At 31.0% G+C, this 13,227-nt stretch overlaps 2 protein-coding genes across 2 annotated transcripts; one reads left to right on the top strand and one right to left on the bottom strand.

The window, feature by feature from the left end:
* The first annotated feature begins 733 nt into the window (after nucleotides 1–733).
* On the top strand, nucleotides 734–1,414 carry LOC130725626 (uncharacterized). The gene has a single exon (XM_057576838.1). It carries the CDS (start codon nucleotides 734–736, stop codon nucleotides 1,412–1,414), a length of 681 nt encoding a protein of 226 aa, XP_057432821.1.
* Nucleotides 1,415–6,924: 5,510 nt separating this feature from the next.
* On the bottom strand, nucleotides 6,925–10,363 carry LOC130726766 (WRKY transcription factor 71-like). Its single transcript, XM_057578073.1, has 3 exons — nucleotides 9,638–10,363; nucleotides 9,100–9,246; nucleotides 6,925–7,647 (listed from the first exon to the last, which is right to left on the bottom strand). The coding sequence occupies exons 1-3, from the start codon at nucleotides 10,141–10,143 to the stop codon at nucleotides 7,203–7,205; spliced, it is 1,098 nt and encodes a 365-aa protein (XP_057434056.1). The 5' UTR covers nucleotides 10,144–10,363; the 3' UTR covers nucleotides 6,925–7,202.
* Between the last annotated feature and the right edge of the window lie 2,864 nt (nucleotides 10,364–13,227).

Here is a 13,227-nt window from a genome sequence, read left to right as displayed (position 1 = left end):
CCAACTAAATTCTATTTTCATGTGTCGCACAAACAACTACTATGAGTATTACGTTAATATTGAGTTAACAGTTCTTTTTATCCATAATAAAGCTGAATTAATACCATATTATTTCTCTTATACATTTTACAGACTCATGAAGTAATCACACATCTAAAAGTGAATATTCATCAACATTATATAAAAAATGTTCTTATTTTAAATTACATTTCATGGAAATGACCCCACTAAAATCAATTTTGTACAGTCAAGTTTATTCAAAATCAATTTCCCAAACTCTAGTCCAAACTCCAAACATACAACCAATGGGCTCGGTAATATTTTTTGTTTCTCTTAACTTTTACATTATGTGCACTACTTATGTTAACTTCTTGACCCAAATTTAGTTTTGTACTTACTCAGATAAATTAATTAATCTAAGCTTCACAATAAGCTCTCAAACTAACATTTCTCTTAGTACTAGTTTTTTCCATTTTCATGTTAAACATAATTAACTTTTATTTCTGAATTTAAACAAAAGAAAACTCTGAAACTTGTACAAGAAGCAACATATCCCACAGCATATAGGTGTTCCGTGTTCGCGTTCGCACCATATAAAAACCCACAGCGCGGGAACCCAATCGTTCGAACAAACACACCATTTTCGCGTGTGTGACGCAGTTGGCACCAAAACGCACTGCACAGCTCAGCAGCGAGAGTTCTCTCTCTCTCTCTCTCTCTCCGATTCCGAACAATGACCGCCACCACAATTCGCTGCACTCGCCGCCGTTCCAACCATGAAAACCACACCATCGGCTTCGACGGAAACAACAAAGTAACCGTCACCGTAACCGCTAACTGCTCCGTCGTCCGGAGGTGGCTGAAATCCATGCTCTACTTTCACAACCACTACTTCCTCCGTGAACGCCTCGTCGTCGGCCTCGGCGTCCAGTGGAGTGCTCCGTCTCCAGACCGCCCAAATCCTCCGGCGGACACCTTGCAGCTCTGCATCGGCCGCCGCTGCCTGATCATCCAACTCTCTCGCGCCGAACGCGTGCCTCAGATCCTCCGTCAGTTCCTCAAAGATCCTACCATAACCTTCGTCGGATTCTACAACCACAGGGATCAGAAGAAGCTCAAGGCCTCTCGGCATCAGTTAGAGATGTGCTGGAAACCTGAGGATCTCAAGATCCATGCAGGAACGTTGCATCCAGATCTGGTGAATGCTCCGGTGAAGGAGATCGTGATGAGTTTCCTCCGGTGCAATGTGAATCCGAGAAGAGAGGTTAGCATGAGTGATTGGAACCGTGAAGAGCTTACCAAAGATCAACTGGTTTATGCGTGTGTCGATGCTTACTGTGCTTTCCGTATCGGAAAAAATCTTAAGGTTTGGGAGTGCAATTACAATTGGATTTCAAAATTTCTTGAGTTTTGACTCATAACCTTTCATAGCTACTCGATCATGATCAGTTTGCGTATAGTACTGCTACTGCATTTGAATTTTGAACTGTGCCTATAGCTACTAGCTAGTAAGTTTCACCGGTGCATGATATATTGACGGTGACTGCTGCTATGTTCTTGCTTTGTTTCTTTCCAAATTTGCTCTGGATTTTCATGAATAATGTGATTAATTGATTTCAAATGTGTTGCTAATTGCAAATCTACCTTGTTTTTTTTTAGGAATTATGATGAATTACGTTCCTTAATTGCAAACATTTAATTTCAAGAAGGAGTAAATTCGTTATGATCAACAATAACATTCTACATTAATCATAATGTTTTGTTAGAAGTTAGTGGTTTCTGTTAGTTCAGTTAAAAGTTTGTTAAGTGGTTTGTTAATATGTTATGAGTTAGTTAATTAATCTAGTGATTAGTGAATAATAAGTATGTTTTCATCATTCAATGTAAATGAGATATTTCATTCTCCATATTAGGTTTTCTGTGATTCTTTGATCAATTTGATATGTTTTGAAAAAGTTAGTTAGAGAATGATTAGTTAGAGAAATCAATAGTGATAAGAGTATGCATGCAGTGTCAAAGAGAGTGGAACGACTCTTCAATCTTCATATTTGCTTGCTGCAATGCACAGCATCGGTGAAGAGATGCATGTAAGAATTGATAAAAGTAATTAATAGTTAGTTAAGAAATGAATTAGTTATTTTACGTGGTATAATATAATACTACTCCATGTAGAAGCTTTATGAGAAAAGATCCTAAAGAGACTATTCACCGAAACAAAAAGAGACCATGATTTAATTATATAAGAATTAAGAATGACATACTTAATTATAAGAATACATAAAGATAAGCCTTTGAACCACGACACCGGTGGATAGCCTAGCTCTTAAATATCTAGTTCAGAGTTGGACCCTTAGTCTCGACAGTGTGTATGAAGAAACATTTATTAAGAGATATCTATTCACTTTATGTGATCTCAGAACTTCGACTTAAGGGATTAGTCTCATAGTGCTTGGGAAAAAATAGAGAGATAAAAAAAATAGAGAAAAGAAATAAGTATAATTTCATAAAAATAAAAAACACTAGTGAAATTATTTCACTTTCGATAACGAGAACTTACATTTACCATACAAGAATAGATGGGTTGAGAGTTCACATGAACACTTCTTTTTGAGAATTGTCAATCAAGGTAATCAATATTTCCGAAGGTAAGTTTAAGTGGTAATTAAGAGTTAGAAACATAAAAGTTTGAGGGAATGAAAAGGCGAAGGGGACATGGTTCAACCCTAGAAAAAGAGTTATTCTAATAACATTACTAATAACTAATATTTACCTAAAAATATGCATATCAATATAGAATTGACTTTTTATTGGGCCAGTAATATAGAATTTGTATGGACTAAAAAGATGGATAAACGAATGAAACTGGGTCCAATTAGATTCTATTTTCATGAGTCATTCATACAGCTCAAGAATAAGTTAATATTGGGCCTACAGCCACAAAACTATTCAAATCCAGTCAGATATTTATCTGGTTAGGTTTTTGTCCAAACTACAACCCAAATTCTAGCTTTTTTCAAGTTTTGTTTGGATGGAAAAGGTACGGAGTAAAAAAAAATAATAGGGAAAAAAAACTGGGATTCTTTTTTCTTGGGTGTAATAAGTTTTTATTGCAATTTTGACCCGAGTTTAGTAAAAGTCGAAGGTCATCCTAATAGTGCGCTTCCTCATGTTTGAACTTACAAACTAGTTGTTCTAACAACCATTCCGATTGACACTTCTTGAATTGTAATTTTATTTTTACGAATATTTGAAAATGAGTAATAAGACTAAGATATTATTTATGCAGCATTCCAATTATTCCTTATTATTTTTTAACTACTTTATTGGTTCAATTTAATGTAGGAGTTCACTCACTTCAAGTTCCATATTGCAAATCCATGTTTACTCAATTCTTGAACAACATTTCTTCTAGAAAATTTATACAGTTGGTCTTTTTTTTATATTGGTTTAAAGCTTCAACCCTTATTACTCTTGCCTGTGTTCATACTTCTACAGCAACTGCTTGACTCGAACTTGCATGCTAATTAATTAGTAAGGAATCATAGAATTAAAAATTCAAGGGTACGGTGTTGCTTTCCACTAAACTTCATCACCTTTCTCGAAGGTACTGTACGTGTCATGCTTTAAGGTATTGCCATATATATCAACCGTCTTGTGAAGGCAACTTTCTAATATGAATGGTCTATATATGGAGAGAGAGAATCGAAAATGTTTTTTATATAACTTTCTACAAAACTTTTTTTTAATCACAAATTTCAAATCCATATCTTCTTCCTCCTCAGCTCCAGCTTGTCTCCAGAACTTATTACACAACTTTATGCCATTGCTTTTTCTCCATAAGGCTTTGTTATTAACTTCAATTCAAATTATATACCTCTCTTGAGTAAATAATTGATTCCTTTTGTTGTACGGTGAGGCTATAAGTTTTACATTTATAAACCAATTAATGAGGTGAACCCATGATGGATTAATAACTCAAATCCGGCCCACAACATGCAATCTCTTAATTTTGTTATAGTCCAATCATGAGAGTAATATTTGTTGTTTTTGTGGTGACATAAGAGGGTAATTTGACCATGTAAAAAACCGGTTCATGATTTCTTGTCACACAAGCTTAAATTCTCATAAATGGTTACATCATTTTTTTTCATTAAATTTAATATTTATTTCTTTGACGTGGTTACCAAATATTGAATATCAGTGTAAAAAACACATTAAAACCTTAATTTTAGTACCGCTTGATCAATAGAACATAGTATTTTAAAAAACAGAAGTGCAGTAAGTACATTATTGACTAGAAAACTAGCTAGCGGCCAGAAACTAGCATGTCTAGGCGTGGTTTGTAAATAAAATCCAGTTTGCCTATGAAATGAAGCGTGTAAGCGCAAGGGTTGATCAAGGAAGTGTGTGTGTGTGTGTTAGGATATTAATTGTGTTAATGTAAAAGCATATTTGTGATTTGTTCCACTTGATCATCAGAAAGTTTTGTTAACTTTCTGTTTTAAAGTAAGTACTAACTCATTAGCACTGATGTCAATATTGGTATTCAAAAGACCGTAGTGATAGGGAGAATGACTAGATTCAGCTACCGTAGCATTACAATTTTTCATAGCTAGATCCATAAAGAAATCTATGGCAATAATAACACCAATAATATCTTACATACCCATTATGTATACTATTTTCCTTCGGAGGAAACACACGTCATCATTGAATGGGTGAAGTCCATCTTTGGATGTAGCTTATAGGGGAAGAAGGGTGATGAAATGATAAAAGCAAAGCCATCGTACAAAAGGCTAGCTACAACACGGTACTGCTCGTGTAATAATGCCTCAACTTTCTCCACACCGTCATCCTCATGCAATGTTTTTTTTAAAGCAATAATGTTTGTTTCAAGAGAAATGAATAGGTTGAGAAAATGAGTAAAACTGGAATGGGAGAGAATATTTAATTTGGAATGTCAATCAAAACCGTGTTTCAACATTCAAGTCACGGGACAATCTATATATATATGTAAAGCTCACTTGAGTTTTTACATTAATTACATATTGTGGTTATCATTTAATGATTCATTGCTACTTTTATATTTTTATCAAGTAATTATTGATTATAATAAAGTATTTTTCCTAATTAAATACATATATGATAATAAATAAATTAAATATATTAAAAATAAATTAGTAAAATTAGAAGGTATATTTAAAATATTATGCATATCATATTTATTATAAAAAATAAAAGAATAACTCAAATAAATTCATTTTTCAAAATAGTTTAATTTTGAAATTTTTGGTTGATAATAATTATAATTTATATTAAAAATATGTCTTTGGTAATAATATTTAATATGATTTTTACATAAATATGGACATATTGCACTAACTTTCCCTGAGATTTATTATTGTTGCACTCACCTATAATAGGAAAAAAAAAGTAGTATACAATAAAGTGTTTAATGAACTTCCTAAATGCAATTATATTTGGTATACTTAAAATTTTTCTTAATTCATAAAAAATAAAAATTATTCTTAACCAACTTCCACTTATTTTTATCTTTATATTCATAGTATACGAGCTTATGAAGTTTTTTAACTAAGTCTTTACAATTTTTGTTAGTTTTTTAGCCACATGTATCATCTACTGAGGAAACCATGTTCTACTCGAGTGTGATTAAAGTCAAAGGTCTCCCATAGAGTACAGTTCTTAATGATCGAACCTTAGGGATTAAAGAGTTAATTTTAACCACTATGATAGATATGCATCAGATAGAACGATTTGTGTTTGTAAATTGCACTTATAAAGTTTTTTCAATTTTTTACTATCTTCAAAATTGTAAAAAGTTTATATTGAATTAGATAAATTATTATCTGTCATCGAATGATAGCTCAAGTGGCAAGAGCTAGAGCTCAAGTTTTTTCAATCCATGAAGGGTGCAATGTATCTTTCTGATGTACCAAAAAGATAATTAAACTATTATCTTAATTCATTTATCAACTAATTAAATTAAAAAATATAATTTCTTACAAACTGCATATTAACTAATTAAATGCTTATTAAACAATAAATAATATAATTTTCTATATGCATCACTAAAAATATTTTTCATAATTAAACTTTTTCTATACCATTATTCCCATAAAAATTCAATTGCAAACATTGCTTTCAAGGTGAAAACATGCATAAAAGTAAGAGAGAAACATCATTTTGCACAAAACACAAACTAAGTTATTCAACTCTAATTATATATTTCCCTCCTTTTACTTATTATAGAGAGTGTACTATTATGAAAACATATGATCACGAAATGAATTGAAAATTAATTTTAGTAAGCAACATAAAATATTTTTTAATATACTAAAAAATTAGTTTACAATAAATATTTTATTAAACTTTATCAATGTAATTACATTTCATATATTTATCTTATTTTTAATTATTTACTACACAATACATTTACTATATTATTACATATACGAAGATAAATTTAACATATAACTTTAAAAAAACCCGTGCAACGCACGGGTTTAATTTATAGTTATTAATTATAAGACTCGTTCTCAAATCTCTTGTCAGTTCCTAACCCCACTAATCAGTGCGTAGCTGGAAGATCAAATTCCAAGTTTACTTCCCTTCCCTTTCCCACTAATCCCTCATGTATTCGAGGGAGAATATAAAAAAGCCCTAACGGTCTAACCTTAAAAAAATTAATACTTGATGCATATTTGAAATACTCATTCAAAAATCACATTAAATTTGAAATTATGGTGAAAAAAAAAGCAAAAATTATGATAATTTTTTCTGTCCGCCATGATTGATTTACCTTTAGCATAGTTTTTGAAGAAAATCCAGAAACCTGCACTTAATCCTATCTAATACAAAAGGGATAGAGAAAATGACTGACATGAGAAAAAATAGAGCAATAAATGGGAAAAAAACTGATCATCGAATAAATCTCTAGTAATTACAAAGAATAGTCAAACTGACAAAATAGTAATATTCAAACTAACAAAATAATTAGGAATCTGAGGCACCTCCACATATAAGCTAGTAATTAACAAGGGTAACAGTCATTTTAAACTCAAAAACCTTCAAAAAGTTCAATATTGTAAACTCCAAAAAGTGGAGTAGCCTCATAATAATCTGAATTAGTGAGCAATAGAGCACCACATAAAATCAAAATCATATCAATTAATTGGCCCAACCTAAATGAAAGAATCCTTGTTGTCCTGAATATTGCTCATAATATTTGATGGCAAAATAATGTCCTGAAGCAGCCCATTGTCCCTTAACATAGCCTCCTGCTGATGATAATGATTCCCAGCATGGTCTTGATGAACAAACCCACCAAACGACGAGGTCGTGCTCAAAGGAGTTGTGGATGAGTTATATAACATGGTTGCAGATGTTGATGATGCATGAGGGAGCGCAAAGGAGTGTTGTGATGAATACTGTGAAGCACTGACATTGGCGAAGCCAAAAGAAGGTTCATTATTATGCATGAAGGAGGCTAGGGTGGAGCGTGTCGTGGTGGGGCACGGGTGGATGTGTTGTCCCTCGTAGGTGGTCACAACCACTGAAGGGTCATGGGAGGAACGTTCCACACGCTTCTTCACGCCGCAACTAGCCGCCGTGCAGCGGTAGTAGCTCCTGTGACATTGAATTGGAGAATTTTGTTACCACTACTCAGGCCAATTAACATGATCTAATACAATTCTAATTTTGTATGAAATTTTAAAATAAATTTTTACTATGAACCCTAACTATGAAATAATAAAAATAGATCACTGACCATTTTAAAACTTTTAAACATATTAGATTAACATAAATGAATGAAATTCACATGGCAGAGAAATTAACATATTAGTCAATGTATTGATAGATTATATTGGAAGGTATGAAAATCCTTAAATTTTAATGGTACAAGAGAAATGAAGAGAATGGAGAAAAATAATATGATTTGCTAGAAAAAGAATTGTATGCAGGATGTTGATATTGGCCGAGTATTTTAAAATTGAAATTGAGTAATTTATATGTATACTTCATTGGCTCAATATAATAATATAATGCACCTAATGTAAAAACAAAATGTGAAAATGTTGGATATAAGTGTGGACATATCTATAGTAAAAAATAAAGAAGCATACTCAATAAAAAAACATTTATTATATTTTACCAATTATACTTTAACTTAGTTTCTCACTATTTCTCACTTTAAGATTTTGAAAATGTATTAAAATATCATATACTCCCCGTTCTTATTTAACTGTTAACTTTGAAGAAATTTTTTTGTTCCTATTTAACTGTCTACTTAGCATTTCAAGAGAGCATTAAATGATGATTTTACAACAACTACCCTTGTCAGTACAATAAATGAGGAGAGGTAACACATATTTTAAAGGGTAAAATAGAAAAATAATCCTCACTTTTTCTAAAAATCAACAAAATTAATCACACCCTTAATATGTGTGCCTCCACTCAAAGTAACAGAGGGAGTAATATTTTTTCTCCTTAACAATGGGTATATGCATTAGGAAACAATTAAGAAACTATTTGAGTTTTCAATTTTCCTATTACTATTAAAAATTATATTAAGTTAAAGATATACTTGTGAAAATATAATAATTTTTTTGAAACTATAAGAGTGATAGATAAATAGAAACAAAACTTGTTTCAAAACAGTGACAAATATTCACAAGGAGTATAACTTAATTTTAATGGTGATGGAAATTGAAGAATTAAAATTAATGAAAGTGATGAAGATTAAAGAGTATATTAGAAATTTAAAAATAAATTTTAAAAGGCAAGAATATTTTTTAATTTAGATGTGTAAAAATCTCAAAGTGATAAATATATAGAAAAATATATGTAAGACATAAATAATAAATGTGATATTTTACTAATAAAAAAATTACTTTCAAAAAAAGAAATTACTATGTAGATATAATGATACAATAATGGCTGAGGTAAAAAATACTAATAATTATAGTTAGTAGAATTAATTGAGGTGGAGAAGGGAATTGACTAGTAATTGAGAAAAGAAAAAGAATGAAAATGGATGCTAATTAAATTAAATGAATGGGAATGGGAATGAGGTAGTACCTGGGATAAGGGCTGTTTTTGACAGCTTTTTGGCCGTACTTGCGCCACCTGTATCCATCATCCAGCTGATCCACCTCGCTCTTTGTCATGAAAGCAAATCGTGCTTCTCTTTCCTTCTTCACATTCTTCTTCTTCTTTGTTTTCAGCCTGAGTAGATTTTGTTCAAAATCACCATCAATAAATTGTCAATAATAAGTAATAACAATGTTTCTTCCTTTTTTCTCAATCATTTTCATCTCAAATAGGACTAGTAACAATAACAATGATGAGAAAAATAAAAACAGAGTCATCAAATAAATGATGATGATTGATGACACTAACAACAGAAGCCTATTTTAGCTAGCTTGAATCAACACACACAGCATTTCCACCACTCACAGTCACAGTCTCACACAATCCCCTGCCTCTAATGGAAACTGTAACTTTATCCCCACTTTCCTTTAATTGTCACAAAAAATAACATTAAATGCTACCAAATTTAAAGAAATCAAATGAAAAAAAAAATCATTAATTAGTTATTTATTACAGAATTACTTACTGTTTCTTAGTTTTGTCTTGTTCTGCAGGGTCATCTCCTCTGCCTCCATCTCCATTTCCATTGTTATCTTCTTCTTCCAGCTCTGTTTTTGGTTCAGTACTCTGCTGCACCTTCGCGCTGCCTTCATTCGACGATGAAGAGATCGAACACGAATTATTGGGTGACGCCGGAGTGTTCAGCACCTCCGATGACGGCGATGGAAGAGGGTGGTTGAGGTTGACCGGGTCGCCGGTGATCGGAAGCCAATCTAAAACGGAGTTGTTGTAATCGTCGTTGAAAGCCAGCAAATCCATGAAGGATGATGAGTCCTTTTGGTGACAGGACGATGGCATCGGGTGGTCAAATATGGTGGAGACAGGGGAAGGTTGGAAGAGGAAGCTAGAGGTGGTGGTTGTGCTCATGCTCGGAATCGGAATCTCGTCGGAGAATGCCATGGTGGCTGTGGTGGTGGAAGATGAGTTGGTGGTGGGGTGTGTCAGTTGGTCTCTTCTTTTGGTCTCCTCCATTGATTTGAAATGAATGGGCTAGGTTGTATCAAGAGAGAGCATGGCACATATTCTTTTCTTTTGTATATTTTCTTTTGTATGAGAATGAGAGAGATCTTGTTATAAAAACACAAAAAGGAAAGGAAAGGAAAGGAAGTGTGTGCCTATTTAATTCATCAAACACTTGTTGTTCATATTGGCTTATGGCAAAAGATATTGAGAGGGAGAGAGAAAGGGATAGTTTGGGGATTAGGGATAATAATGAAAGAGTGTGATCGATATCATACATAGATATGAATGGATTCAAATTTTGAGATTTCTTAACGCGTGCTATTTTGTATTTATTTTTTTTGGCTTTACTAGTATATTACTTATTTTAGTTAATATTAGTTGAAAAAGTTAAAGAGAAAATAGCATCGATTCATTCACTTAATTATTTTCCACTTCCATCTTATTTTCATTTACATTTCATTTCTAAATCTTTAACTCTTTTCTATTACATCATAAATCATATTTCTTATTTATATCTGGATAATCTTTAAGGTGTGAAAATATGGATAAAGAAAGATTGATAGGAAGAAATGAGAAAGAATATAAAAATGTGATATATAGATGATTTAATTGATAGAAAAGAGAAAAACATATAAAAAAATGAAGGTAGAAAAGAGGTAGAGAGGTGTATGAATCATAACTCTTTATTTCATTTCCCTTGTTATATATATATAGCTAAATGTAAGTGTAATTAAAGTGTGAAAGTCATCATTTTCCTTATAAAATACAAATTTTATTCCTAATTTTTAGTTGTTTGAGTTTAATAATTAGGAGACTCTTCAATTCCACTCATTGGATTTTCGATGATTTTACTATTATTTTTAGCTGGTTTGCATGTTGTAATTATTTTAAAATTTCTTATTCCAATGTTGATTATTAATTATTTCTTTTATTCTACTATTTGAAGTTACATGTCATGAATTTTTGCCTTTCAGTGCTTTAGAGATGATATCAAAGAATAATTATGCACTCACATTATAAACAAGTTTTATATTATTCAATCAATTTTCGATATCATAATTAATTTTAAATTTTAAATATTAAAATAAAAAATGAAGTGAAATGATTAGATGGATATGTAAATCTCTTTATTCTTTAGATGCTTAGTGCATATAAATCAAATCTTTAACTTTATGCACACAAAAAGTTAATTATTAATTATATGCTATACATTTTTTTGTTACTAATAATAAATATAAATATAACATTTACTAGAAGTCACTAAATTTTTGTATAGATATAAATAATATAAAAATCGTTGACCAAAACTATTTTGTTTGTTTCTGTATTAGATCATGCCAAGATTTAGAAGAGATGTTTTGTAAAAGTTTTTAACTGAGGTATTTGAAGAATAAATAATAGTATATATTTTGAGAAAATAGGAGATGCACTAACAGTGTAAACTTGTTTTACACATGCACCCAATTGATTTCCGCCACATCAGCAATTTATTAATTTACTAATTAAAATTAAAAAGATTTGTAACTACTTAGTCTTATGTGGCATAATGTGATTGAACGTCAGTGTCAGTGCATATCCATTAAAACAAAACGAAAAAACAAGTAGTGAACCTTCTATTAGTATTATTTCGGAAAATACATGGGAAATAAACAACTAGTATTTTAATTTAATAAAATGAGGGTCATTATCGTGTGAAAAGAAAGGAAGTTTGATTGGGTTGGGAATTTGGACAACAGGTAGGAGTGAGAGGTCATCCAATATCCAGCATCAGGTGACCGACACGTGCCTGTGGCCAAGCGTACGAAGAATGGCAGTACGACGTTGATGGCATTTACTGCGAATGAGGACCTTGTTTTGTTCACGCGGATATTTGACTGGTAACCGGTTTAGCGTGTGAAGGAAGCATCATCGGGAGGTTACACGTGAGCTACTAACTATATACGCTTTCTCTTGCAATATCAATGAATAATTCATTTAGCGTGAGTACTCGCACTAAGCAGTGAATAGCTGACTGTAATATGCGCTCCATTTCTATTAGCGATAATTGAGACTCCGACTTCATGATTAAGGGACAAAATGAACTTACCATTACGCCACACTTTATGTGCTCCATTTCTATTAGCAAGGATTAAACCCTGATCTCATAATTAAGAGATAAAGTGAGCTAACTATGACGTCACACCTTATGCGCTTCATTCCTATTAGCAAGGATGGAACCTCAACCTCATGATTAAGATACAAAGTGAGTTAGTGACCACACCACGCTTTATAACTATTTTTTTTTGTAATCATTAACTTTTGTATTAATTTCTTTGAGCATTACATTAATGAAATGTGAATTATTTATTAATAATATTTATACTATTAATTATATTAATAATTAATTATAAAATGACTCAATTTCTTATAAATAAAATAAAAATATTAAATATTTAGAAGTGCTTTGATCTTTGCATTAATGACATTATATTAGTTATTAATAATATTTGGACTACACGTATGTGCACTATCAATATCAAATTTGTTTACACATGCACCTAATTGAATTTCTAAAAATTAAAAAATATATTTTTATTTTAATTAAAATTTAAAATAAAAGTAATTTTTTCCTCATATATACATAGCATACAATGATTGATTGTCAATGTAAACTTGTTAACACTAACAATACATATCTATTAAATTATTAAAATATAAATTATTAATCACATATTTAGAAATAAATTTTAAAATAATATAAAATTAATTAAGTATATTTATTTTCTTTTTACATATAATAATATATGAAGTAGCGGAGTTAGTTAATAGATAGGTGAATTTTCCTTGTGTGTATATGTATGTATAAAAGTAAAATTGTAATGAGTTTTATATCAATGAAAATTATATTTAGTTATTAATGATTATTATATGTTATTTATTGTAGAACTATACAATATACATTATACAATATAAAATTAAAATATTTAAATGAAAATTAGTTAAAAATTATCTAAAGTTTTATATTAACTATGCTAATTGATCTTTAAATTTAGTGGTCCTTTTTCTTGTAGATAGGTGAGTTTGTTGAGTGAATGTGAGATTGTCTTTGCTGCA

This window comes from Lotus japonicus, chromosome 6 (assembly GCF_012489685.1).
Source record: "Lotus japonicus ecotype B-129 chromosome 6, LjGifu_v1.2".
Classification (NCBI taxonomy): Eukaryota; Viridiplantae; Streptophyta; class Magnoliopsida; order Fabales; family Fabaceae; genus Lotus; species Lotus japonicus.
This window is presented reverse-complemented; position numbering and strand designations above follow the sequence as displayed.